The sequence below is a fragment of the Pelophylax lessonae genome (assembly GCF_965119305.1).
Source record: "Pelophylax lessonae genome assembly, chromosome: 9".
NCBI lineage: Eukaryota > Metazoa > Chordata > Amphibia > Anura > Ranidae > Pelophylax > Pelophylax lessonae.
Genome location: NC_138776.1, coordinates 105,664,520 through 105,690,400, shown reverse-complemented (window position 1 = coordinate 105,690,400; position 25,881 = coordinate 105,664,520). Strand labels below are relative to the sequence as shown.

At 45.4% G+C, this 25,881-nt stretch overlaps 1 protein-coding gene across 1 annotated transcript in view; it reads left to right on the top strand.

Moving 5' to 3' along the window:
* The window catches only part of WDR11 (WD repeat domain 11), a 190,947-nt gene that overhangs the window by 153,958 nt on the left and 11,108 nt on the right, over window positions 1–25,881 (top strand). Inside the window, exons 25-28 of the mRNA XM_082269198.1 lie at window positions 8,656–8,821; window positions 9,548–9,645; window positions 14,201–14,346; window positions 14,462–14,553. Coding sequence (XP_082125324.1) covers window positions 8,656–8,821; window positions 9,548–9,645; window positions 14,201–14,346; window positions 14,462–14,553 — 502 coding nt within the window. The remainder of the gene's footprint in view (window positions 1–8,655; window positions 8,822–9,547; window positions 9,646–14,200; window positions 14,347–14,461; window positions 14,554–25,881) is intronic.

The following is a 25,881-nucleotide window of genomic DNA, read 5'->3' as shown; positions in this document are numbered from 1 at the left end:
ATCTCCTCCTGAAAATTCTAGTTGTCTGTTATAGGTCTGAACCTGTAATCAACTTGTACCTGGTGGAGGCTTTTGCCCGGGCCCCCTGTCCTACCTTGATCTGTCCTGAGGCCTGGTCTCCCAATTATGGGTCAGTTTATATTCCTAAATACAGCGGCCATGTTTGTGTAGTCCAGCGGCCTTTTTCTTTGGTTTAACATTGCAAATAGCCAGTGGGAGCCCCTCCTTATCCCCTGGTGCTGACTCCTGGATCATTTAGCTTCCTGATCGCTGCACGTATAGTAAAGATTCTCCTGGTGGTTGCAGGTGCCTAAGTCTTGTGGGGTCCTCTCCCTCTCTTCTGAGGATCTCTCTGCGCCTTGTTCTTGGCAACTGGGTGGTGCTGCCAGCGCGGTGGGGGTTGTCCCTTAGCAGTGTGGTGCACTTTTTTGTGGGGTCCCCCTGATGACTCATGGAGTCTTTGGAGCCTGTCTCCCCACCTGATCTTCTCTGAGGCTGCGGGGCCTTCCGGGTCCCGATCATCCATCCATCTATGCACGGCAGTCCTGGAGTCCCTTGTGTCCCAGGTGGAGGTGGCTTGCGGGCTACGGGCTAGCAAAAATCGCCCTCCGCCTCATCTGTCTCATCAGATCCTGAATCTGATTCGGCCGCTGCGGATGCGGGTCACCCTTCTGGGTCTGCAATCACGCGCCTGGAATCCTCTGATAGTGAGTATGATTCCTCCATGTCTGCGACCGCCACGAGAGGGCGCTGGTGGATGCACTGATTGTATGTGAAACCCTGAAGCTGCGACTGAGGCTACAAACGGGAGGCGGGCATCACATCATGGCAACACGCTCTTCATGCGTTTCAGGCTGGTTCTTTCTGCTTACGGGTGCGATACTTCTGCCCTGTGGTTTTGAGCCACGGTGACGTCGGCGGCCCTCGCCCGACTCTTGTTTGTCCGCGGCTTCTCTGAGTACGTCGCCTTCCTCAGCAGCCCGGTTTGTTCCATCTCCATTGACCAAGCAGCAATCCACCGATCCCCATCGGATTAAGGCCAGCCCGGTATCGGATCAGAAAATTTGTTGACTTTGCTATTGACTTGTATTACTTCATTCACTGTTACCCTTCTGGTTGTTTCAATAAATTGTTCATTGTATCCACTGGCTTGTTCATCCTTTGAGAACTGCCATGAAAACACCAACATCCGGATAACGCTGGCTTTCCTGGTTGCCTTCTTAAGAAGTGAACTCTGCCACCGGTGGTGGACCCTCTGGTTTCCAGATTAAACAAGGCAACCATGATTCCGGTTGAAGAGTCCCTGGCCTTTAAGGAACCGGCTGACTGGAAGGCGGAGGCTGTGGCCCGTACTATGTACACCTTAGCTGGTTCAGTAATGAGGCCGGTATTTACCATTGCCCTGGTGTCGTAAACTCTGAGGGGGCTAAGCTCCTACGACATGATCTGGAAGGAAAACGGCCTGTCTTTGCCGAGCTAGCGGGTCCAGGGGCTGCAGTTTATCTGTGATGCCTTTTTGGATGGGGCTTCCCTGATGGCTCGCCTCTGTTTTGGCGATGGTCCTTCCATGTGTCTTTTGGCTCAAATGCTTGTCTGCAGACCAGACTTCTAAAAAGGCCTTGACTGATCTTCCCTTTCAAGGAGATCGCCTATTTGGAGCTACCCTGTAATTTACATCATTAGGGTCTCACGGGGAGGGAAGAGTACCTTTCTTTCGTAGGCTACTAAGGGCAAGGAACCTCGCCATAGACGTGGACCATCCTTCTTGGCTTATAAGAAGTTTTTTCGTCCTTCAGGGTAGACTGACAAGGGCTCGAAGCCTTTCAGGTCCTCCTCTGTTGATCCAAATGAACCTGGTCTGGCAAGCCAAGAGCGGGCTTCTGCATGAAGGTGCGCCCTCACCCGTATCTGAAGTGGGGGAACGTCTTCGCTGGTTTCCGAACCCATGGACTTCCCTGGTACAAGACAAGTGGGTCCACAAAGTCATACGGTCTGGCTACAAGATCGAGTTTCGCCCTTGTCCCCCAGCAAGTTTTTTTCCTTCCAACCTGCGCCTTACCTCAGATCGGTTACAGGGTCTGTTTGGGGCGGTACAAGACCTGTTCCTTCAACAGGTGATTGTCCCGGTTCCCCCTTCGGAACGTTTTCAGGGTTTTTATTCAAACCTGTTCACAGTCCCTAGGAAGGAAGGCAAAGCGCGTCCAATTCTGGACCTCAAGGTGCTAAACTGCTTTGAGTGGGTACAGAAGTTCAGAATGGAGTCCATTCGAATGGTGGTGGCATCCCTGCATCAGGGGGATTTCCTCACCTCTATAGATATCAAGGATGCCTATCTTCACATTCCAATATGTGCCAGTCACCAGCGTTTTCTTCGCTTTGATGTGGGAGTGGATCATTATCAGTTTGTGGGGTTATCCTTTGGTCTCGCCTCCGCTCCTCGGGTCTTCACAAAAGTGTTGGCTCCGGTACTAGCCTTGCAACGCCAAAGGGTGATAGCGGTACTGGGTTACTTGGACAATCTTCTGCGAGCGGAAGCTCCCTCTTCTCTGGTGGAGAACCTGGAGATCACAATACGAACTCTGCGGGAGTTCGGCTTGATTCTGAATTTTCAGAAGTCTGCCCTGGTTCTGTCCACAAAGCTGGACTATTTGGGTCTGACTCTGGACTCGGCCGTAGCCAGAGTGCTTCTTCCTCTGGACAAACTCCAGTATTTGCAGACTACAATTCGCCTCCTGCTGTCCAACAAATGGTCATCCCTCTGGACAATCGGATTCGGCTGAGGCAGGGAACAAAGGTTTCCCTGATATGGTGGTTCAGCTCTCGGTGCTTTGGCTGGGAAAATCCTTCCTCCCCTTGTGTTGAACTGTGGTCACTACGGATGCCAGCCTGTCCGGTTGGGGAGGTGTCCTCGGCAAGCATTCTGCTCAGGCAATCTGAATGCTGAAGGAATCATGACTATCGATCAATGTCTTGAAACTCCGAGTAATCAGAATGTGTCTGGATCATTGGACAGATCGTCTTCAAGGATGCCCAGTGCACATTCAATCGGACAGTGCCACTGCCATGGCTTGTGTCAATCACCAACGGAGCACAAGAAGTGCCCTGGCAGCTCTCGAGGTAGCCGGCATTCTAAGGTGGGCAGAACAGTTTCATTCCAGCCTCTCCGCCGTATACATTCCTGGGGTGGAAAATTGGCAGGTGGATTACCTCAGTCGGCAGGAGTTGGACCACGGGGAGTGGTCCCTTCATCCGGAGGTGTTTCATCAGCTGTGTCTCCGGTGGGGCACCCCCAAGGTGGATCTGTTGGTGTATCGGCTCACCAGAAAGGTGCAGAGGTTTGTGGCTCAGTCAAGGGATCCTCTGGCAGATGCCACAGACGCGCTGATGGCCCCGTGGGGTTAGTATCGTCTGATCTATGCTTTCCCTCTTCTCAAGCCTCTGCCCAGATACCTATACACAGGGTTCGTACGGTCATGAAAATCCTGGAAAAGTCATGGGATTTTGACATGACACTTTCCAGGCCTGGAAAAGTCCTGGAAAATGACTAAACTTACTAAGTTTTGAAAAAGTCATGAAAAAGTGTTGTGCAACTTTTTAATTTTGTCTCTGGGCCCCCTGTATTCTGTGGGAGCGGGGGACAGTAAGTGGACTATTTTCTCTGTTTCGGGTTTAGGCGGATTAATCAGCCGCAGCGCTGAAGCCTGATCACTGGTCTCTTCAATATGAATAGACCGTGACAGGCTGGGAACCCTGCGGTGGATTGATTCGCTGAAACCTGAAACTGAGAAATCGTGCATTCACTGTCCCGCTCTCAGGGACGTACAGGGGGCGTGCACTGGGGGGTGTCAGGCCGACTGCTTCTCTCCTGTACTGTGGTATGTGATATGGAATGTAAAAGCCGACTGCCCGTACTGTGGTATGTGATATGGAATGTAAAAGCCGACTGCCCGTACTGTGGTATGTGATATGGAATGTAAAAGCCGACTGCCCGTACTGTGGTATGTGATATGGAATGTAAAAGAATGTAAAAGCCAACTGCCCATACTGTGGTATGTGCTATGGAATGCGACTGCCCGTACTGTGGTATGTGATATGGAATGCGACTGCCCATACTGTGGTATGTGCTATGGAATGTGACTGCCTGTACTGTGGTATGTGATATGGAATGCGACTGCCGGTACTGTGGTATGTGATATGGAATGCGACTGCCCGTACTGTGGTATGTGATATGGAATGTGACTGCCCGTACTGTGGTATGTGATATGGAATGCGACTGCCCGTACTGTGGTATGTGCTATGGAATGCGACTTCCTGTACTGGGGAATGTGTTGTGGAATGTGTTGTGGAATGTGGAAGCCGACTGCCCCTGTTGTGGAATGTGCTTTGGAATGTGCTGTGGAATGTGCTGTGGAATGTGTTGTGGAATGTGCTGTGGAATGTGGAAGCCGACTGCCCCTGTTGTGGAATGTGCTGTGGAATGTGCTGTGGAATGTGTTGTGAAATGTGCTGTGGAATGTAGAAGCCGACTGCCCGTGTTGTGGAATGTGCTGTGGAAATGGGGGGAAAAAAGTCATTTTCTGTTTTGGTGCTCTTTTAGCCCCCCCAGTGCTCTTTTTGCCCTCCCTGCTCTTAGCCCCCTCCGTGCTCTTATTCTGGCTCCCCCAGTGCTCTCCACTCCCCTGTGCCTTCCAACCCCCCTGCAATGCTTTCCAAACCCCCCCCTTAATTCTCTCTATTCCCCCCCCCCATGCCCTTCAGCTCCTCCAGTGCTCTCTGCTTCCCCTGTGCTCTCCGGCCCCCCCTAGTGCTCTTCTATCTTCTATCATGTCCGCAGTCTCTAAACATCTCTTCTACCATTTCCGCAGTCTCTGACCATCTCTTCTACCATGTCCGCAGTCTCTGACCATCTCTTCTACCATGTCCGCAGTCTCTGACCATCTCTTCTACCATGTCCGCAGTCTCTGACCATCTCTTCTACCATGTCCGCAGTCTCTGACCATCTCTTCTACCATGTCCGCAGTCTCTGACCATCTCTTCTACCATGTCCGCAGTCTCTGACCATCTCTTCTACCATGTCCGCAGTCTCTGACCATCTCTTCTACCATGTCTGCAGCCTTTGACCATCTCTTCTACCATGTCTGCAGCCTTTGACCATCTCCTGTACCATGTCCGCAGCCTTTGACCACCTCCTGTATCATGTCCGCAGCCTTTGACCACCTCCTGTATCATGTCCGTAGCCTTTGACCACCTCCTGTAGCATGTCCGCAGCCTTTGACCACCTCCTGTATCATGTCCGCAGCCTTTGACCACCTCCTGTATCATGTCCGCAGCCTCTAACCACCTCCTGTACCATGTCCACAGCCTTTGAAAATCTCCTGTACCATGTCCGCATCCTCTGACCACCTCCTGTATCATGTCCGCAGCCTCTAACCACCTCCTGTAACATGTCCACAGCCTTTGAAAATCTCCTGTACCATGTCCGCATCCTCTGACCACCTCCTGTATCATGTCCGCAGCCTCTAACCACCTCCTGTAACATGTCCACAGCCTTTGAAAATCTCCTGTACCATGTCCAAAGCCTCTGACCACCTCCTGTACCATGTCCACAGCCTCTAACCATCTTTTCTATCATGTCCGTAATCTCTGACCATCTCTTGTCTTTTATCATGTCTGGAGAGGAGTCAAAAGTGGGAGTGCTGTCGGGATGGGGATCACAGGAGAAGTCAGACATGTGTGGACTGGGGAGAGGAAACTACAGGATAAAACCAGAGCATGGTGCACCTAAGAGGAGGTCAGTGACAGTGCTGCCCAGCCAGTCTGAGGGGGGGTCACTGATGTAAGCGGGCACTGTTATAAAGGTTCCTCCTTATATCAGGACCCCCCCTCCCTTCCTTAGTGCATTCTCTCTGTGGTAAGTGGTCTCTGGTCACCAGAGTCCCCCCTACATCAGAGTTCTCAGCTTTTTCACCCGTGCGCCTGAAGTGACACCCGCTCCCAGCTGTGGCAGTGGTGCTTCCATCTCATCCACTGTAAAACAAGGGACCATTTTGAGTCGCGCTGTATCCAGAAACGAAACCCTAACTGCAGAGGTACTGTACACTACAAAGATTGTCATTTATTTTAGTGAAAATATGCTGGGTGTGACATGGATTTTCTTCTTATTTAACATGTATACATAGACATTTCATGAAACTTTAGGTCATGAATATTTACGTGAAGTCATGGAAAAGTCATGGAATTTTCTTGGTAAAAATGTGTATGAACCCTGTATACAGGATCGAGGCAGAAGGGATTACGGTCATCTTAGTGGCTCCGGACTGGCCTCGCCGGGCTTGGTACGCTGATCTAGTGCGGCTAGTCGCCGACGTACCTTGGAAGCTTCCTCTTAGCGGGGATCTGCTGTCCCAAGGACAGTTCTTCCATCCTGCTTTACAGTTGCTGGCTTTGACGGCTTGGCTGTTGAACGCCAGGTGTTAAAGGATATAGAAGTCAGCGATTCCTACGCTGTTAAAAGCTAGGAAATATCCTTCTAGGAACATTGTACATGGAACATGTACGTTGCATTGCGGGAGTCTCTTGGGGTTCATCCTCGCTTCTTCTCGGTGGCTCGGATCTTAACCTTCCTTCAATGGGGGGTGGAACAGAAATTGGCCTTGAGTACCAACAAGGGCCAGGTATCGGCCTTGGCAGTCTTTTTCCATTAACTTTTGGCCGTGCACTAACTGGTGTGTACTTTTCTTCAGAGTGTCTGACATTTGGTCCCTCCAGTGCATGTTCTGTTGCTGCCTTAAGATCTTAATTTGGTGATTTCAGCTCTACAGAAGCCTGCCTTTTGAAAATATTCGGGAGATTCCCTCGCTTACGCTGTCTCAGAAGGTGGCCTTTTTGGTGGCTATTACCTCTCTGCGCGTAGGGTGTTTGAACTAGTGGCATTATCCTGTCATTCACCTTATCTGGTGATTAACAAGGATAAGGTGGTGCTTCGCCCCTGTCCGTCATTCCTTCCTAAGGTGGTCTCTGACTTTCATTTGAATGAGGAAATTGGGTTGCCTTTCCTGTGTCCCAGGCCTAAACATCCGAAGGAAATTGCCTTGCATGTTTTGGATGTGGTCTAAGCTATTAGGGTATACATGGCAGCTACGTAGTCTTTCAGGAAGTCAGACTCTATTTGTGCTCACAGATGGACCTTGCAAAGGGTTGTCCCCTTCCTCTGCGACAATTTCCAGATGGATCAGACAAGAAGGTGGTTCAAGCCTTTTCCATCAGGGGTCAGGTTCCTCCTTTCCCTGTCAAGGCACACACTCTACTAGGGTGCTTAGTGCCTCCTGGGCTTTCTCTCATCAAGCATAAGACGCACAATTGGAAGGCTGCCACCGGGTCGTCGGTGCACACTTTTGCCGCAAAGTTTTGCAGACTGCTGTTTGAGGCCCTGATCCTCTTGAGGATGTATTGTTTTTTTCAGGTGGGCTCCAGTTTGTTTTGGTTGAGCCCCAGTTGCCTGTTGGCTACTTTTTTAGCCTTGGGAATTTTTTTGCTTGTTTCCCACCCCTCATGATTAACACTGCTTTGGAACGTCCCAATGATCAAGAATGACAGGAGCTGTGTCCGTCAATGAACGAAAAAGAAAATGGGATTTTTGACTTACCGTAAAATCTATTTCTCTGATGTTCATTGATGGACACAGCACCCACCCCTCTGTGGCGTTTTTATAATTCTCCTGACCCTGCTTGTAACAAAACTGAGTGACTATACAGGAAGAGGGAGTATACCCCCTGGGACTGCCCATGGGTGTAGCCAGAAGTTTTTTTCTGTAGGGGGCAACATAACCCAATGGTCAAGAATGACAGGAGCTGTGTCTGTCAATGAACATCAGAGAAATAGATTTTACGGTAAGTCAAAAATCCAATTTTTCAGGAGGGGGCTGGCAATAGTATCCCACGCATTTTTCTCACAACATATGTCCTTGCTTGCTACCTAGCATTCTAACCCTTTGCAGGCAGTCATCACATTTGCAGCACATTGATTTTAAGGTGCCAAAAATAATGTAAAAAGGTCAGCAAGTGTACATCACTCTGTAGCATTAAATTAACAAGACTGAGTGAAATGGGCTGAATTACGTGGATCATTTTGAGACTGTATATCTTACTTTACATTTAACACCCTTCTGAATCTGTTTACTGCATAATATGTCTACAACTGATGTTAAAATTCATATATTTTGAAATGAATATTTTATATGGAAAAATTAGCATCTGCATGTAAAAAAAAAGCAATGCTTTATTTCTGCCGCCACAGCAAATATGCTTTAACTTCAGAAAAGTTATGGGGTTTCACTTTGGGTTTTTAAACTTTTTCACATTCTGGTTGTTTGGGCTAGCTGAGTTTATAGCTTAACAAATCTCAAAAATGTATTTGATAAACAGAGAACCCAATAACAGTTGACTATACTGTATTCTAGAGATCAAAGTCATCAGGCTTATGCAAAGGGCAGAGTGGCGATGCACAAAAATGGCCTGTTGTCTGGCCATAATATAAAGATATCTGGTTGCTTTGAAGTACTGCACATAGCACTACATTATTAAGAAAAATATTTTTGTCCTGATTACACTGTTAATATCTGTATTGGGTAATAACTTTCATTATCTCTTTCTACAGACTGACAGAGCTGTACAGCTGCTTCTAGAGACCAGCGCCGACAATCCACAGTATTACTGTGATTCACTAAAGGCCTGTCTGGTGACCACGGTCACTTCCTCTGGACCTTCTCAAAGCACCATTAAACTTGTAGCAACCAATATGATAGCCAATGGAAAACTGGCAGGTGGGGTATTTATTTTGTTCCCAGTACTAGCTAGAATAAACAAGCAAATCTACTAATATTGGAAAACTACATAATTCACCAACTGATTTCTGTGCTTTATATTTGCTATAGAACTGCATGGCATTGTGCTGCTTTACAGCACTATAAATATAGTGTACTTTTGTAAAAGAAAAAAAAAGGGGTGGAGGCGCCATGTTATGCGCTGAATGGCACACACCACACTGTTCCCTACCGCAGTGATAAGGCGATCTGGCAGCTCTCTGTTCTAGTGTGAATTTAGCCTAGGTGAGCAAATTCGATATGCATACAGACGGCAATATAAAATTTTCTGAACCAATTAGGATTTCAAAAGTTTGCCAGGTTTTCATTTCTGTCTGTGTCCCTGTATGGATCATTTCCCTACCTCCCTGTCTAGAGGACACAGCCAGAAAAGGAAGTATGTGAAAATCTTCACAATGTGGACCAAAACTTCAGTAAAAACCTGACACAGTAACTATTCAGAATACACAATTATCAAAATGACAAAAAAAGTTTAGCTGGAGTTTGACCTTAGACTGCTGATTTTACTTTTGTTTTGTTTTACCGTTTTGAATTTCACATTTCCCATGCACTTACAATTTTAGTTTGAAAGAAAGCTAACTTCAACACCTGTAATGCTGGTTAACAATCCTTTCGGTAATATGGTATTGACAAGAAAAATTTACGGAAGTTCTGTTTTTTTCACAGAGGGAGTGCAACTACTGTGTCTAATAGACAAGGCTGCAGATGCCTGCCGTTACCTGCAGACATACAATGAGTGGAATCATGCAGCATGGCTTGCAAAGGTTAGTAAGTAGCATCTAGATTCCATAGCAACAAATTAAAAAAAAAAAAAAGATCCCATACGTTTGCAGTTTTCATTTATAGTGTGCTTAAGTGGATTAAGACCCCATTAACACTTGTTAACGAGCCCGTTTATAATTCGATGCTGGGGACTCAGCTGGGGTTCCGTGTGATTAGCTTCTGACGGGAATCTGACCACTCCCGCAAATAGAATACATTTGTGACAGATCACCTGTAATGCTTATGCTGCGATTGCCTGCGACTGTTCGCCCCTGGCAGCAGACCATTCTTATGTAATCACTGCATGAGTACTTACATGCAATTGGCCTTAAATAAGCTGCAGGAGCAGCCTCCTATTGATTTAAGTTTGGTTTCCTGCAGCTAATTACAAACGGCCCAATTGCAAGTGTCAATGGGGCCTGAAGTGTAGCCAAGCATATCAGAGACTACCATCAAAGAAGCACTCTGTATTCTTCTGGTATGAGGTTGCACAGCCTAGAAAATAATTCAGGCTGAGCCAGGCAGCTGCTGGAATACAATGGGTTTGCTGAGGCAGGGCTGAGTTGCATGGCGTGTAGTGTAGCCCCAGAACTTTTGCTAGAACAGCTGATCAGGGGAATCTCTGCTACACTACATTAGTGGGGCATGGAACCATCGTTATTATTTTCTGCTCTAAAACTTCTTGATTCGCTGGATAACAATCCTGGTAAACAATCTATACTTTATGTTCACTTGTCAAGGCCCTTTACCCACAGGTATGGTTATCAAATGTCTTTCCTACAATTTAGTGCTAGGTTCTTAAGTGGCCAGTCACCAGGCCTCAATTATGAATTGCTAGAGAGTTGACAAAGACTTGTGCAAGTCCAAGCTGATGAATGATCACAAGCAGGGCTTTTTTTTCAGCCAGAATGTGGCGAAACAAAGTTCCGCCACCAGCACCTTGCCTGCCACTCACTACAGCTTCAGTGTGTAAAGTGACAGGGCTCCACTCCCTGCCCTGCATATTATGAGAGCAGAGTTTGGGGCAGGGAATGTACACAGCCACTCTAATCGTGCGGCAGTAGCTTTTCCTGTAAGTTGTAGCTCCTTGCTCTGCTACTCCATAGGTGAAGAAAAGAGGATTTAGGAGTGAGAGGAGCGCTCAGTACATGAAGGGGAGGGGAGGGGGGGTTTGGGGTGAACTGGCCTGTGAGATATTCACTCCTAATCCCTGTATGTAGCACTCTCCTATACTCTGCACAATACACCCACCTTTTAATGCAGAATGCTCTCCTTCTGTGGGGATGTGGTTGAGTTCTATATAGGTCTTTAAAGATAAATTGGGCATTTAAGCAGGCAGGATTCAGTAACCACAAGGCAGACAGTGTATAGAATTTGTCAGGAGGACTTTTTAACCAAAAGTTAAGTAAGGGGTCATTCAGTATTTAGTATACAGTTGACAGGTGAGATCGACAGGGATATCAAGATCGGTGACAGCAGGGCAGACCAATAAATGTAACCCCGGCCCCAAATTAGAAAAAAAAAGTTGCCTCCTGTTTTTAGGGATTCTGTATAGTAACATCTAATGGCATTCCTGTGCTTGTTTCCTGAACACAAATGATTTCCCATTAAAAATCAACACAAGCTGCAGTGCTGTCACTTTGTCATCATGGCTGCATGGTTACAAGAATAGGGAGTAGTACCATTAAATGTTGCTGGATTTCTACATAGTCTCAGGTTCTCCTTTTAATGTTGTAAAAGGCATACAAGCTAAAAGACAGGTCAATGCTGCATTGGTCACTAAAGATTGTAATGGGCACCTGTGGGGAGAGAAATAAAAATGAATAAAAATGACAGCCCTGAAGCCTATGCCTTTTATTAATTTAGCAGGGACTGCTATCAAAATTCTTCTTTAATAGGCTTCCTTTAAGATGTAAGTGTGTAGGCAGAAGGTTTTTCATAGCTCCAGGTAGTACATTAATAACAGAATCCTCGCACTTCATTATAAATCTTTGTCTGCTTGTAGATCTCAGTGCGGGTTTTCTCTACCTTTTCAGACACCCTCTTCTTTTTGCAGAGGCAAATATTCATACTGGATCACTGCATAGATCTGGAAGAAATGCACAAAGCACATCAAGATTCAAGGCAGAATACACATGACTTGTTTATATAGACTTTATTTGCTCATTCCAGAGTTCTGCTGTTATAGACCTGGGGGTAGTTTATTTATGGATTTTATAAGGTCTTTAAGGGATACCTGAATGGTCAGGTCCTGACATGCTTCTCTATGGCAGTATATGCCTGAAATCTCACCAGTACTATCATATCATATTGCCTCTTTAGTTAATCCATCTTTCTGCTACAGAAGGGTGTCTCAAAGTTGTATTCTTGCTAACAGACTAGGAAAAAAGGCTCATACTTGTACCTGATAATGCTACGAATAAATGTATGTAAAGAAAGAATGTTGCGCTGCAGGGCTGGTGTAATGTAAAAACATGTAAAATTATAAAAAATTAAGACCGTGATAATATATATTTATATATATATATATATATATATATATATATATATGCATTAAGTGAATAAATCCAAACTTATAATAATAATTGATAAATTACTGCAAAGTGTCCTTCACCAAGTGATATAAAACTGTTGGTGAGAAATACATGGATACCAATAAGCTAATGAAAGAAACAATATTATTATATCCGTCTTTTTTTGTCAGCACACTGTGAATCCAAACTGCAGGCTTGGTGTTAACACGTTGTGAATCCGAGATAAACTGTGCAAATCTTCAGTTCAACATACACCAAAGAGTGTGCAAGCCGCTCACCTTACTGCTGTAAGGTACCAGCATTAAAGAGCTTTCTTTGTTGTAGACAATCTCTATACATTCAGGGTATGTGTGGTTCCTTTTGAATGCTTTTCTCTTTAGTATCCCATTTGCTCCATATTAGATGTAGAAATAGAAAGACTCCATCAGGGGCGGAGTACACCATGAATTCACGTGTTGTGACGTAACGCGAAGGGCCCCGCGATACCGGAAGTGAGTTGCATAGAAGCCCGGTGCTCGTGGATGTCACATTTGCCTACTTGATTTTAAAAGTGAGCACTTTTGTTACCTTTAATAAATCATCTTAAATGTACTACACCATGGAGTCTTTCTATTTCTACATCTAATATGGAGCAAACAGGATACTAAAGAGAGAGGCATTCAAAAGGTACCACACATACCCTGAACGTATAGAGATTGTCTACAACAAAGAAAGCTCTTTAATGCTGTTACCTTACAGCAGTAAGGTGAGCAGCTTGCACGCTCATAGGTGTATGTTGCACTGAAGATTTGCACGGTTTATCTCGGATTCCCTACGTGTTCACACTAAGCCTGCAGTTTGGATTCACTGTGTGCTGACACAAAAGACTGTTATTTTAATATTGTTTCTTTCATTATCTCTTATTGGTATCTATGTATTTCTCACCCACAGTTTTATATCAGTTGGTGAAGGACCCTTTTGCAGTAATTTATCAATTATTATTATAAGTTTGGATTTATTCACTTGATGCATATATATATTATCACGGTCTTCATTTTTATAATTTCACATGTTTTTACATTACACCAGCCCTGCAGCGCAACATTCCTTCTTTACCTGAACCTTATTCATTAGCTAGGACTTTGCTATTTTTATGTTTGCCAGCTGCTTGGGTGACCCCTAATATTTCTTTTTGGAGATAGCGTGAGCGTTTCACATCACTTATCACAAATCAATTTATGTTGTGACTAGACAGTGGAATTCCAGGCTTTTCCTAACTAGTTTTTAAAACTCTCCCTTCCTCATCCTAACACCTATTCTGACTAACCTGTGTTAGAAAGATGCACAGTATATATACTTACCTATTTTCGGTCCAGTCACATGATCCGTCTCCACTGTGTCAACCAGCGGCTGCTGCAGGGGATAAGAGTGAGTGCCGACAGATGGACCATAGTAAGCCTATGGGTGATGTCAGCTCTCCCAGGCATAACGAGTCGTTGTCCATCACTCTCTCCTCTTCCTGCAGGCAACGCTGACTGACGCAAGGGAGATCACATGACAGGAGCAGCCTGAAAACAGTAAGCATACAGCTCGCTCTTACACAGGTTAGTTAGTATTGGTGTCAGGGGCGAGAAGGGAGCGATTTTAAAACTAGTTAATAAAAGCCTGGAATGCCATTTTACATTTCTCAGCATAAACAGTAGAGCTCTGATTGGGAGCAAGTAAAGTCACATGAGTGGATACAAATATCTTGAATTACTACATGAAGATAAAGTGCTCTGTTACTTCTGCAATAAATAGGCAAATCTGCTTTAGATTTTACAGAAAAGTGAACCTGGTCTCTGAGCACACTGGGTCCTGTGTAGATAGTTTAGAAATGAGATCAGGAGTTGCTCTTTAAGTTGAGCAATGGAGATGAGAAGAGATGTGTGATTGGTTGTAACATAGGAACAGATGCTTTGTTTAGAGAGCACAACAGTATAGCCAATGTTGATATCTACAGTATGTTACCTATCCTTTCAACCATAACCTATACTTTTAACAGGTGCGACTGAATTCAGAAGAATGTGCGGAGGTCATGAAACGATGGGTGGACCATCTCTGTTCCCCACATATCAATCAGAAATATAAAGCAATCCTTGTTCTCCTTTCTCTCGGCTGCTTCAGAAAAGTAATAGAAATGTTACACAGGTAAACTCCCACTCCCCAAAATACAATGGTTTTTGACTTTGTATGCTTTTTACATACCGAAGGCTTGTTTGACTTTCTAGACCTATATCACATAATGTTTTTTGTGATTTCTTAGCATGAGGTGCTTTGATCGTGCTGCCTTGTTTCTGGAAGCTTGTCTGCGATATTCAGCATTTGAAACCACTGACGAGTCCAATATCCTTTTAAGTATTGCAGAATGCAACTTTAAAACCTACAATAGCCTATGCAATGAGTGGAGTTCAACCTACAATAGCCTATGCAATGAGTGGAGTTCAACCTGAGAAAGCAAAGTGACATACCTGGTACTTCCAGAAAAGGGAAAGCATGTGGCTCTGTCCTCTTCCTCCTATGTGACAACATTGGTGATTGCCTGTCACATGGGGGCAGAAAGCTTACACCCTGTCAAAGTTCCAAGGAAAATGTGAGTTGATATTATTTTTTTTTTTTTACGGAATGAATGTTCTTTTATTGAAAACATTGCCATGGTCCAAAAATCATCAATAAGGAATGGGAATTAAGGCAGAACACACACTGACAGTATCGAAAACTCAATATCCGCATGGCATAACACGAGCATGTACACTTATGTCCATATATTTGGACACAGGCACAATTTTCATACTTTTGTCTTTACATGCCACCAGAATGAAATGAAAACAAAATAATCCAAATTAATTTGAAGTGCAGGCTTTCAGCTTTAATTCGAGGGATTGAACATAAAATATCAAGTACAAATTTTAGGAACTGCAACCATTTTTATACACCCCTCTCTCCCGCCCCCCTCCCCCTCCATTTCAGGGGCCCAGATGTATTTGGACAAATTAAAAATTAACATTTTATTTATGATTATTTTCATATTGTTGAGAATTCTTCACTGGCAATGACTGCCTGAAGTCTGGAACCCATGGATATTACCAAAGACCTTTATGATGCCTTGCCAGGCTCTAACTGCAGCTGTTCTCATTTGTTCTTTGTTTGTGGGTCTTTCTGCCTTTAGCTTTGCCTTCACCAAGTAAAATGCATGCTCAATTGGGGTGAGATCAGGTGATTGACTCAGCCCTTGCAGAATATTCCACTTTTCCTTCAAAGGCTTCTTGGTTGCTTTTGCAGTGTTTTGGATCATTGTCCATGTTCTGTGAAGCACCGTCCAATAAACTTTGCTGCATTTGGCTGAAGCTGGGCTGACTGTAAAAACACTGCCGAATTCATCCGGCTGCTTCTGTCACATCAATAAACACCAATGACCCAGTGCCACTGGAAGCCAGGCATGGCCATGCTGTCACGCTGCCTCCACCATGTTTTACAGATGACATTGTGTGCTTTGGATCACATGAGCTGTTCAAAGCCTTCTCCACACTTTTTTCTTACCGTCATTCTGGTATAGAATAATTCTAATTTCATCTGTTCCAAGAATGCTTTTTCAGACCTGGTCTTGCTTTTTTAGATGTTTTTTGGCAAAGTCTAATCTGGCTTTAAACTACTCTTCAGGCTTATGAATGGTTTGCACCTTGTGGTGAACCCTCTGTATTTGATCTCTTGATTGTAGACTTTGACAATGATACGTCCTTGACATATCTGGATGTTGTGAATGGGTTTTTTTTTTTACCATAGAGGAGGATACTGCAATCATCCACCACTGTTGTCTTCTGTGGATGTCCAGGCCTTATGTTGCTGAGCTCACCAGTGTGTTCCAGTGGGGGATTACATACAAAAAAAAAAAGTTTTTTTCTTTTGCAATCCTTGTTTGCTGACAGGTGTTCCTGGATTTATCATGGACCCTGCCACACATGTATCCCCACCTGAACCCCCTTCAGATACAGATTCTGAGCCTGTCGTGGCAGCTGCAGGTCCCTCTTCTGGGGCTAGTGCCTCGTATCCCATATACTCGGATAGCGAGGAAGACATTTCTGCCTCCGCTATAGCGCAAGATGAAGCGCTGGTAGATGCACTGATTGTGTCTGTGCGGGAAACTTTAAGACTTGAACTTATACCTACGGAAGCAGTTGATACTGAAATTGCTTTTGGTACTCGCAAGCCTACCAAGATGGCAAAGGTGTTTCCTTTGCCCAAATGTTTTCAAGATATAATTAAGGAAGAATGGGTCCGTCCAAAACGAACCCCTGGTATTTCCAAACGGATAGCTAGACGCTATCTGTTTGAAGAATCCCTCCTTAATAAATGGACGGTACCACCGTCGGTGGATTCACCGATTTCCAGATTAAATAAAGCTACTGTTATCCCGGTGGAGGACGCTCCGTCTTTTCGGGATCCGGTGGACCGTAAAGCGGAATCTATATCCCGCTCTATATTTTCCCTGATAGGGTCAGCCTTAAGGCCAGTGTTCACCATTGCTCTGGTTGCACAAACATTGACAGAGTGGACCAAGTTGTTACGCCGAGATCTGGAGGGGAGAAGTCTCCCCCCGGCAGTATCGGACTTGCTGGAGCAGATGGTACAAGCGCTACAGTTTGTCTGTGACGCCGCCCTGGACGCCGCTCCATTAATGGGGTGCGTATCAATCTCGGCGGTGGTCCTTCGGCGTATGCTGTGGTTAAAATGCTGGTCGGCGGATCAAGCTTCCAAAAAAGCTTTGACTAATCTCCCCTTTCAAGGGGATCGCCTGTTTGGTGCCACCTTGGATGAGATCATCAAGGGTATCACTGGTGGCAAGAGCACCTTTTTACCACAGACTATTAAGGGGAAAGGACTTCGTCGTAGACGGGGACCTTCCTTTTCAGCTCATAAGAAATGTTTTCGCTCCTCGGGGACGGGCGATAAGGCGAAGTCCTCCAAAGCCCCCCAGGGGGTTTCAAAGGGCGCTGGTCCAGTAAACAAAGGTCCGGCCCTGCCAGACCTGAAGATAAGACCAATACAGCCCGAAGGTGCGCCCCCACCCATATTTGGGGTGGGGGGACGTCTTCACCGGTTTACGGACCCATGGCTCTCCAGGATTCCAGACAAATGGGTTCAAGAGGTCATACGTTCGGGATACAAGATCGAGTTTCGATCACTTCCACCGGTGCGGTTCTTCCCTTCCAATATCCGACTATCCCCGGACCGCTTAGAAGCTTTGCGGGGGGCAGTGACGGATTTGATGCAACAAGTGGTGGTGGTCCACGTTCCTTGGACAGAACGTTTTCAGGGGTTCTATTCGAACCTATTCACAATACCCAGAAAAGAGGGCAAGGTGCGTCCAATTCTGGACTTGAGAGCACTCAATCATTTTGTCCAGGTGCAAAAATTCAAGATGGAGTCCATTCGCACAGTAGTGGCCTCCCTGCATCAGGGGGATTTTCTGGCGTCCATAGACATCAAGGATGCCTATCTTCACATTCCCATTTACGCAGGACATCAGCGTTTTCTTCGCTTTTCCGTGGGAGAGAATCATTATCAGTTTGCGGCGTTACCCTTTGGTCTCGCCTCTGCTCCCCGGGTCTTCACAAAGGTTTGGCCCCAGTTTTGGCACTGTTGCGACAGCGGGGCATTTCGGTTCTAGGCTACCTAGACGACCTTCTACTCCGTGCGGAGTCTCCGCAGGCGCTGTTACTAAACTTGAAGATCACTATGATCTCTTTGGAAGAGTTCGGATGGCTGGTGAACCGGCAGAAATCATCCCTGGTCCCCACCAGGAGACTGAACTATCTGGGCCTAACTTTGGATACATCCTTGGCAAAAGTGTTTCTCCCGGCGGAGAAACTCCGGAAGATTCAGTCGGCGACTCGGTTATTATTGACCATCAACTGGCCTTCCCTGCGGACTTGCATGAGGGTTCTGGGACTGATGGTGGCCTCCTTCGAGGCAGTACCGTTTGCCCAGTCTCATACCCGGATGCTTCAAAAGGAGATTCTTCTCAAATGGAACCGGAATCCCGATGCCCTGGACAATCGGATCCCGCTGAGCGAACGGACCAGGGAATCTCTGGTTTGGTGGCTTCGGTCACCAATGCTTACTCAGGGGAAGTCATTTCTTCCAATCTATTGGACGATTGTCACCACGGATGCCAATCTATCCGGGTGGGGTGGGGTTCTCGGCAGACGATCTGCTCAGGGGCTCTGGTCCCTGGAAGAATCCAGGTTACCGATAAATGTATTGGAACTGAGAGCGATCAGACTTTGTCTGATTCACTGGACCGAACAGCTCCGGGGCAGCCCGGTGCGGATCCAGTCGGACAATGCCACGGCAGTGGCTTACGTCAATCACCAGGGGGGCACCAAGAGTGTCCTGGCGGCCGTAGAAGTGGCCGGCATCCTTCGTTGGGCGGAACGGTTTGTTCCAGCTCTATCCGCGGTATTCATTCCGGGGGTGGAAAATTGGCAGGCAGATTTTCTCAGCCGTCAGATTCTGGATCAAGGGGAATGGTCTCTTCATCCAGAGATATTTCACCAATTGTGCCTTCGTTGGGGCACCCCGGATGTGGATCTGTTGGCATCTCGGCTCAACAGGAAGGTGCGGAGGTTTGTAGCTCGCTCCCGCGATCCTCTAGCAGACACGCTGGTCGCCCCGTGGGGGCAGTATCAGCTACTGTATGCCTTCCCTCCTCTCAAGTTGCTGCCGAAACTTCTTCGCAGGATAAAGGTGGAGGGAATTCCAGTTATGCTTGTGGCTCCGGACTGGCCTCGCCGGGCTTGGTAAGCCGACCTGGTCAGGCTGGTCGCAGACGCTCCTTGGCGACTTCCTCTCAGGGAGGATCTGCTGACTCAGGGACCGATCTTCCATCCTGCTTTACGATCGCTGGCTTTAACGGCCTGGCTGTTGAGACCCAGGTGCTGAAGGACAAGGGGTTGTCAGCTTCAGTTATTCATACTCTAATTAAAGCGAGGAAAGCGACTTCCAGAAAATTCTATCATCGCACATGGAAGTCTTATATTGCGTGGTGTGAATCCCTTGGGTTTCCTCCACGTTCTTACTCGGTGACCAGAATATTGGCGTTTCTGCAACAAGGGGTTGAGCAGAAACTGGCCTTGAGCACTATCAAGGGTCAGGTTTCAGCATTAGCAATCTTCTTTCAGAAGCCTCTGGCTACTCATTCCTTGGTGCGGAATTTCATCCAGGGAGTGCGGCACCTGGTTCCGCCGGTGCGTGCGCCCTTGCCGCCCTGGGATCTTAATTTGGTGTTGTCGGTTCTTCAGAAACCTCCCTTTGAAAATATTAGGGAGATTCCCCTGCTTACTTTATCCCAGAAGGTGGCCTTTTTGGTGGCTATCACTTCTGCACGCAGGGTGTCAGAACTGGCCGCATTGTCCTGTCGTTCCCCATATCTGGTGGTTCATAGGGATAAGGTGGTTCTTCATCCGAATCCATCCTTCCTTCCTAAGGTGGTTTCAGAGTTTCATCTAAATGAGGATATTGTGCTACCTTCCCTGTGTCCTAAGCCCAGTCATCCTCGGGAGTTTGCGTTACACTCCTTGGATGTGGTTCGGGCGATCAGGGTGTACTTGACTACTACGGAATCTTTCCGTAAGACGGATTCACTTTTTGTGATCACGGATGGCCCTAGAAAGGGGTTGCCTGCGTCTGCCGCGACTATCTCTAGATGGATCAGACAGACGGTGGTACAGGCTTATTCTATTAAGGGTCGGGTTCCCCCGTTCCCTGTCAAGGCGCACTCCACTCGGGCGCTTAGTGCTTCCTGGGCCTTCCGCCATCAGGCGTCAGTGGTTCAGGTTTGCAAGGCGGCTACCTGGTCGTCGGTTCATACCTTTACAAAATTTTATAAAGTTGATGTGCTGGCATCGGCGGATGCCTCTTTTGGCCGCAAGGTTCTGCAGGCCGCTGTTTGAGGAGACCGGTGGTCTACCTCGAGGGTTTTTTTCTGTTGGGTTTTCAGTTGAGTCTCATCCTTTTGTCCGATGAGCCTTTAAGACTTCTGGTTGGCACCGGTTGGGCCTTCTGGATTGGATTTTGATTTCCGTTATCCCACCCCTCATTTGTGGCACTGCTTTGGGACGTCCCTACTGATATTAATCAAAGAGGACTGCGTCTGTCAATGAGCGACAGAGAAAATTGGATTTTTGACTTACCGTAAAATCCTTTTCTCAAGCTCATTGACAGACGCAATACCCGCCCCTCTATTTTGAGTTGGGTTAAATTCTCTGACACTGCTTTGTGACATAACTGACATCCTGTAGCAGGGAGAGAGAGGATATACCCTCTGGGACTGCCCCTAAGGTGTGGCCAGAACGTTTTTCCTGCCTAGTGTCCTACTCCTCTAGGGGGCAGTATAACCCTACTGATATTAATCAAAGAGGACTGCGTCTGTCAATGAGCTTAAGAGAAAAGGATTTTACGGTAAGTCAAAAATCCAATTTTATCAATAGGTGATGTGCAAACTTAGTTAAAATTAAAATGTGTACCGTGATTTATGTGTGACAAATCCTATATCCACAATAAATATAAAGTGCAATAGTATTCCTTATGAATAAATAATGAGGTGTTTATAATTTAAAATATTGTGGGATTGTGTAATAATACAAATAATATCTATCAGCCTTAATGCCAATAATAGTGATACTTCCAAGTGCCAAAAAGCTTATGGTGTCATCATTCCACTTTCATATACTGTATCAAAATAGATCGATCAAACAAATAGAAAAAAAAAAAGTGCTCAGGTGTCCAAATACGTGTGACAAAATTCCAATCATTCACTCCTGTGGATTAGACTAGCTTTCTTCCACCTTGTGATCTATAGTGCTCTTCAGTGCCAGCCACTTCTAGGTGTGCTAACCGCTCACCTTAATGCTGTGAGTAATACGCTTTTGGTATTAAAAGCCAGATCTCTTATCCACTCCTATCTCAGCTCGGTTCAGCCTAAAGCAGGGATGTCAGTGCTCTTTTCGGGGTACCTCAGATCCTTGTACACCGGTACCTCCTTTCCTCTCCTTCGTATCTCAAAATAATGGGGCTATCATGATGTAGTATTTCAAGCATTTAATTTATAACAAAACATAGTAACTTACAGTTTAAAATCACTTTTTGCTGCTTGTCTTGTGCCGCTGGACTCGACTCTGTGTCCCGTAACGTCACTTTCGGTAGTGTGCTTCCGTGCTGTACAGTCATTAACATATTTATTGAATATTCAAGAGCTTACATTATTTGTTAGCATATATTTATTGAATTTATAAGGGCTTACGCTATGACACATCTACCACCCTTGAAGCACGGTACCCCCCCCCCCCCCCCCCCCACAATTGCTAAACTAAACTGTTGTAGGTACCAGTTATTGTACGAGCAGCATCAGGGGTAGAAAAACATAGAGCGTTCCCACGACAGCGCAAGAATCATTTTTTACAAAATAGAATACACACTTAGAATCAACTTCAGACTTTTTACCTGCTTAATTGATGAAGAAATAACGAAGGAGTCGCCCTCACCTGACCATGAAACACCTCTTTATTCAATTGTCCAATTACATTTGGTTCCTTGAAAAAGGGGCAATGGCTATTCCTAAGAGCTGTAACTCCTAAACCCTTCCTCTGGTTTGGATGTACATACCCCTCAAATTAAACCTGAGAGTGTGCATTTTCAGCCCAATATCCATTATAGTTTGAATATTTTTTGGTAAATACCTGAAAAAAAAAAAAAATTGTGCCTGTGTTCCAAAATCTGGGGAAATAACTGTATATAAACCATAGCAGTGTCAATGCCTCACATCTGCATCTTACATTGAATAAGATGGGTTACCACACACAGTCACTTCAGCACCCCAACAGGACAGGCAATTAGAGTTGATACTCCTCATCGAATCATCCTGATACTAAGCCATCATCCAAAACTTCCCAGGGCAATTCCTACTAATGTAAGTCAGTTTATACATAGGAAGAGCATCGTTAATGGATTTTTCCCAGGTAGGGAGTGGAAAGAGCATTCCACTTAAGTATTAATTCTCTCCTGGCACATTATATAACCCAAGTATGAGATTATTAGTTTTGTGCATTTGGGCCATTGCTTATCATCTGGTATACAAGGCATCGGGGAAAGTATTCAGAGCGCCTCACTTTTTCCACATATTGTTATGTTATAGCCTTATTCCAAAAGTTTTTTCCTTAAAATACTACAAACAATACCCCACGTTGACAACGTGAAAGAAGTTTGAAAAGGAAAAAAAAAAAAAAACACATCTACATAAGTAATCACAACCTTTTGTCATGACACTCAAAATTAAGCTCAGGTCAATCCTGTTTCCGCTGATCATCCTTAGAACTTTCCACAAATTAATTGGAATCCACCTATGTTTAGTTTGGAAAGGCACACACCTGTCTATATAAGGTCCTGCAGTTAACAGTGCATGTCAGAACAACCACCAAGCCATTAAAGTGGAGTTCCGGCCTCAAAAAAAATGTTTCGATAAAAATACCCCCGGGACAGTCAGGGCAAGTGCATTTCAGCAATGATAGCCTCTGAACTGTCCGCGGGTTCACTTACCTTTTAGAAGAAATACTTACCTTGAAAATGTCGTGGGCAGCTGAAGCCGTAGTCCCAGAATGCCCTGCTCGTAACTTCTGGTGCAGGCGCGTCATCCCTGCATGCCCAGAAGCTGTTTAGCAGGGAATGATGTGCCTGCACCGGAAGGTTCGAGCAGGGCTGGTGCAGGCGCATTGACTCCTGGGAGCGATGACGTTCTGCTCCCAGGAGTCAATGCAAGCAGGAAGAGACGGCGCAGGCCGTGGCTGAAGAGGGAGGATGGTAAGTATATTTTCTTTAATAACAAGGTAAGTAAAGCAAAAAAAAATTTGATTATCCAATTCTTTTTCAGGTTACTTAGAGCAAGCGGATGTCAAATTTTCATTTTGAGGCTGGAACTCTACTTTATGTCCAAGGATTTGTCTTTAAACCTCAGAGACAGGATTTTATCGAGGCACAGATCTGGGGAAGGGTACGGAAAAATGTATGCAGCATTGAAGGTCCCAATGAGCACAGTGGCCTCCATCATCCCCATAAGTGGAAGAGGTTTGGAATCATCAGGACTCTTCCTAGAGCTGGCCGTCAGGCTAAACTGAGCGATCGGGGGATAAGGGCCTTAGTCAGGGAGATCCAATGGCCACTCTTGACAGAGATCCAGTATTTCTCTGTGGAGCGAGGAGAAACTTCCAGAAGAACAACCATCTCTGCAGCACTCTACTGTATGGTAGGGTGACCAGATGAAAGCAACTTCCCAGTAAAAGGCACATGGCAGCGTGCCTGGAGATTGCCAAAAGGCACTTGAAGGACTCAGTCCATGAGAAAAAAAATTCTCTGGTATGATGAAACAAAGATCAAACTCTTTGACCTGAATGGCAAACATCATCTCTGGATGAAAACGGGACACCGCTCATCACCTGGCCAAAACCATCCCTACAATAAAGCATAGTGGTGGCACCATCATGTTGTGGGGATGTTTTTCAGCAACAGGAACACTAGTCAGGATCAAGGGAAAAATGAATGCAGCAAAGTACAGAGACATCCTTGATAAAAACTAGCTCCAGAGTGCTCTGGGGCTAAGGTACATCTTCCAACAGCACAACGACCCCCTGAGCACACAGCCAGGTTAACCAAGGAGTGGCTACAAGACAACTCTGTAAATGTCCTTGAGTGGCCCCAGACTTGAACCTGATTAAACAACTTAAGAAAGATCTGAAAATGGCTGTGCACCGGCGCTCCCCATTCAACCTTATGGAGCTTGAGAGGTTCTGCAAAGAAGAATTTAGAGAAACTGCTTAAAAGCAGGTGTGCAAAGCTTATAGCATCTTACTCAAAAAGACTTGAGGCTGTAATTGGTACCAAAGGTGCTTCAACAAAATATTGAGCAAAGGCTGTGAATACTTACGTACATGTGAATTATTTTGTTTGAAATCTTTGCAAATTTATTTAACCACTTTACCACCGGAGGATTTTCCTGCTAAAAGACCAGGGGTTTTTTTGCGATTTTTTTTACTGCGTGACTTTAACGGACAATTGCGCGGTCGTGCGACGCTGTACCTAAACGAATTTCACGTCCTTTTTTCCCACAAACAGAGCTTTCTTTTGGTGGTATTTGATCACCTGTGCGATTTTTTGATCACGCGCTATAAACAAAGAGCGTAATTTTTGCAAAAATAACAATATTTTTCACTTTTTTTTTATATGAAATTCCCCCCCAAAAAATGTAAAAATCAAACTTTTTTAACATTTTCGGCCAATTTGTTTTACGCTACCTATGTTTGGTAAAAAAAAAATCGCAAAAAGCGTATTTTGATTGGTTTGCGCAAAAGTTATTGCGTTTACTAACAAAGGGAGATTTTTGGTGTTTTTTTTTTTTAACGAGTAATGGCGGCGATCTGCAATTTTTTTTGCGGTACTGCGACATTGCGGCGGACAGATCGGACCCTTGACTGACATTTTTTACACTTTTGGGGGTACCAGTGACATTACTGCAGTAATCAGTGCTATATATATATGCACTGTTACTGCAAAAATGACACTGGCAAGGAAGGGGTTAACTTTATTGGACAGGGAGGGGGTTAAGTGTGTCCTAGGGGCGTGCTTCTAACTGTAGTGGGACATTCCTATTGGTGTAAAAAAAAAGATCAACGGTTCTACATAGTAGAACCGTCTGATCTTCATTTTTACATAGGGAGAACTGACAGGCGGCTTGTTTACATAGCTGTACCGGCGATCGTAGTGTGACCGGCGGACATCGGGTCCGCCAGTCACACTCCCGCACTCCTCCGTGAACGAGCCGAGGCGGGCGCGTAGACCTACTGCCGCAGTAAATATACTGTGTGCAGTCGGCAAGTGGTTAAAAAAAAACTTCTTTCACGTTGTCATTACAGGGTATTGTTTGTAGAATTTTGAAGAAAATAATGAATTTAATCCATTTAGCATAAGGCTGTAACATAACAAAATGTGAGGAGCTGTGAATACTTTCCTGGTGCACTATACCCAATAGCACCAGTTCTAGGGAGACCAGGAGGGTCAGCTGGACATGGAACTTAATAGGTGCAAACACCTCTACCCAAAACTGGGCTGATCTTCTCCATTTCCTCCTGAAAATGCTACTTGTCAGTCTCTGGCTTCAATGTTTTGAGACCCAACAAATATGCAGAAAAGTCATAACGCCTGATCCTGCATACCAGTTTCAGCTTCAGTGAATTAGAAAATATTGAAGTCTTTGGAAACTGCCATTTCCAAAGGGATAGTGGTAATTGCTACCAATCAATTATTTTCTGTAGTAAAATAAATTTTGAGGCTGTTATTGCAGACCCCATTCTAGAATACTAGTTGCCTGGTATCTTACTGATCCAAGTGCAATAAGGTTAGTCAGAATTCCTCATTTAAATATTGGTGCCAGGTCAGTGACTTTCTTATTTTAATGATGGTTTGAAGTTAGGATGTACAATCAAGGCTTTTGCAGTAGTCCTGGAACTAGATTTTCACTGTTCTTAAGCTGGCCATACACTGATCAAAATTTAGCCAGTTCAGCATACTAGCCAAAATTCGATCAGTGCGTGCTTGACAGATGTCAGTTCCCAGGCTGTTTATTGTCCCTCTGACTTTAAG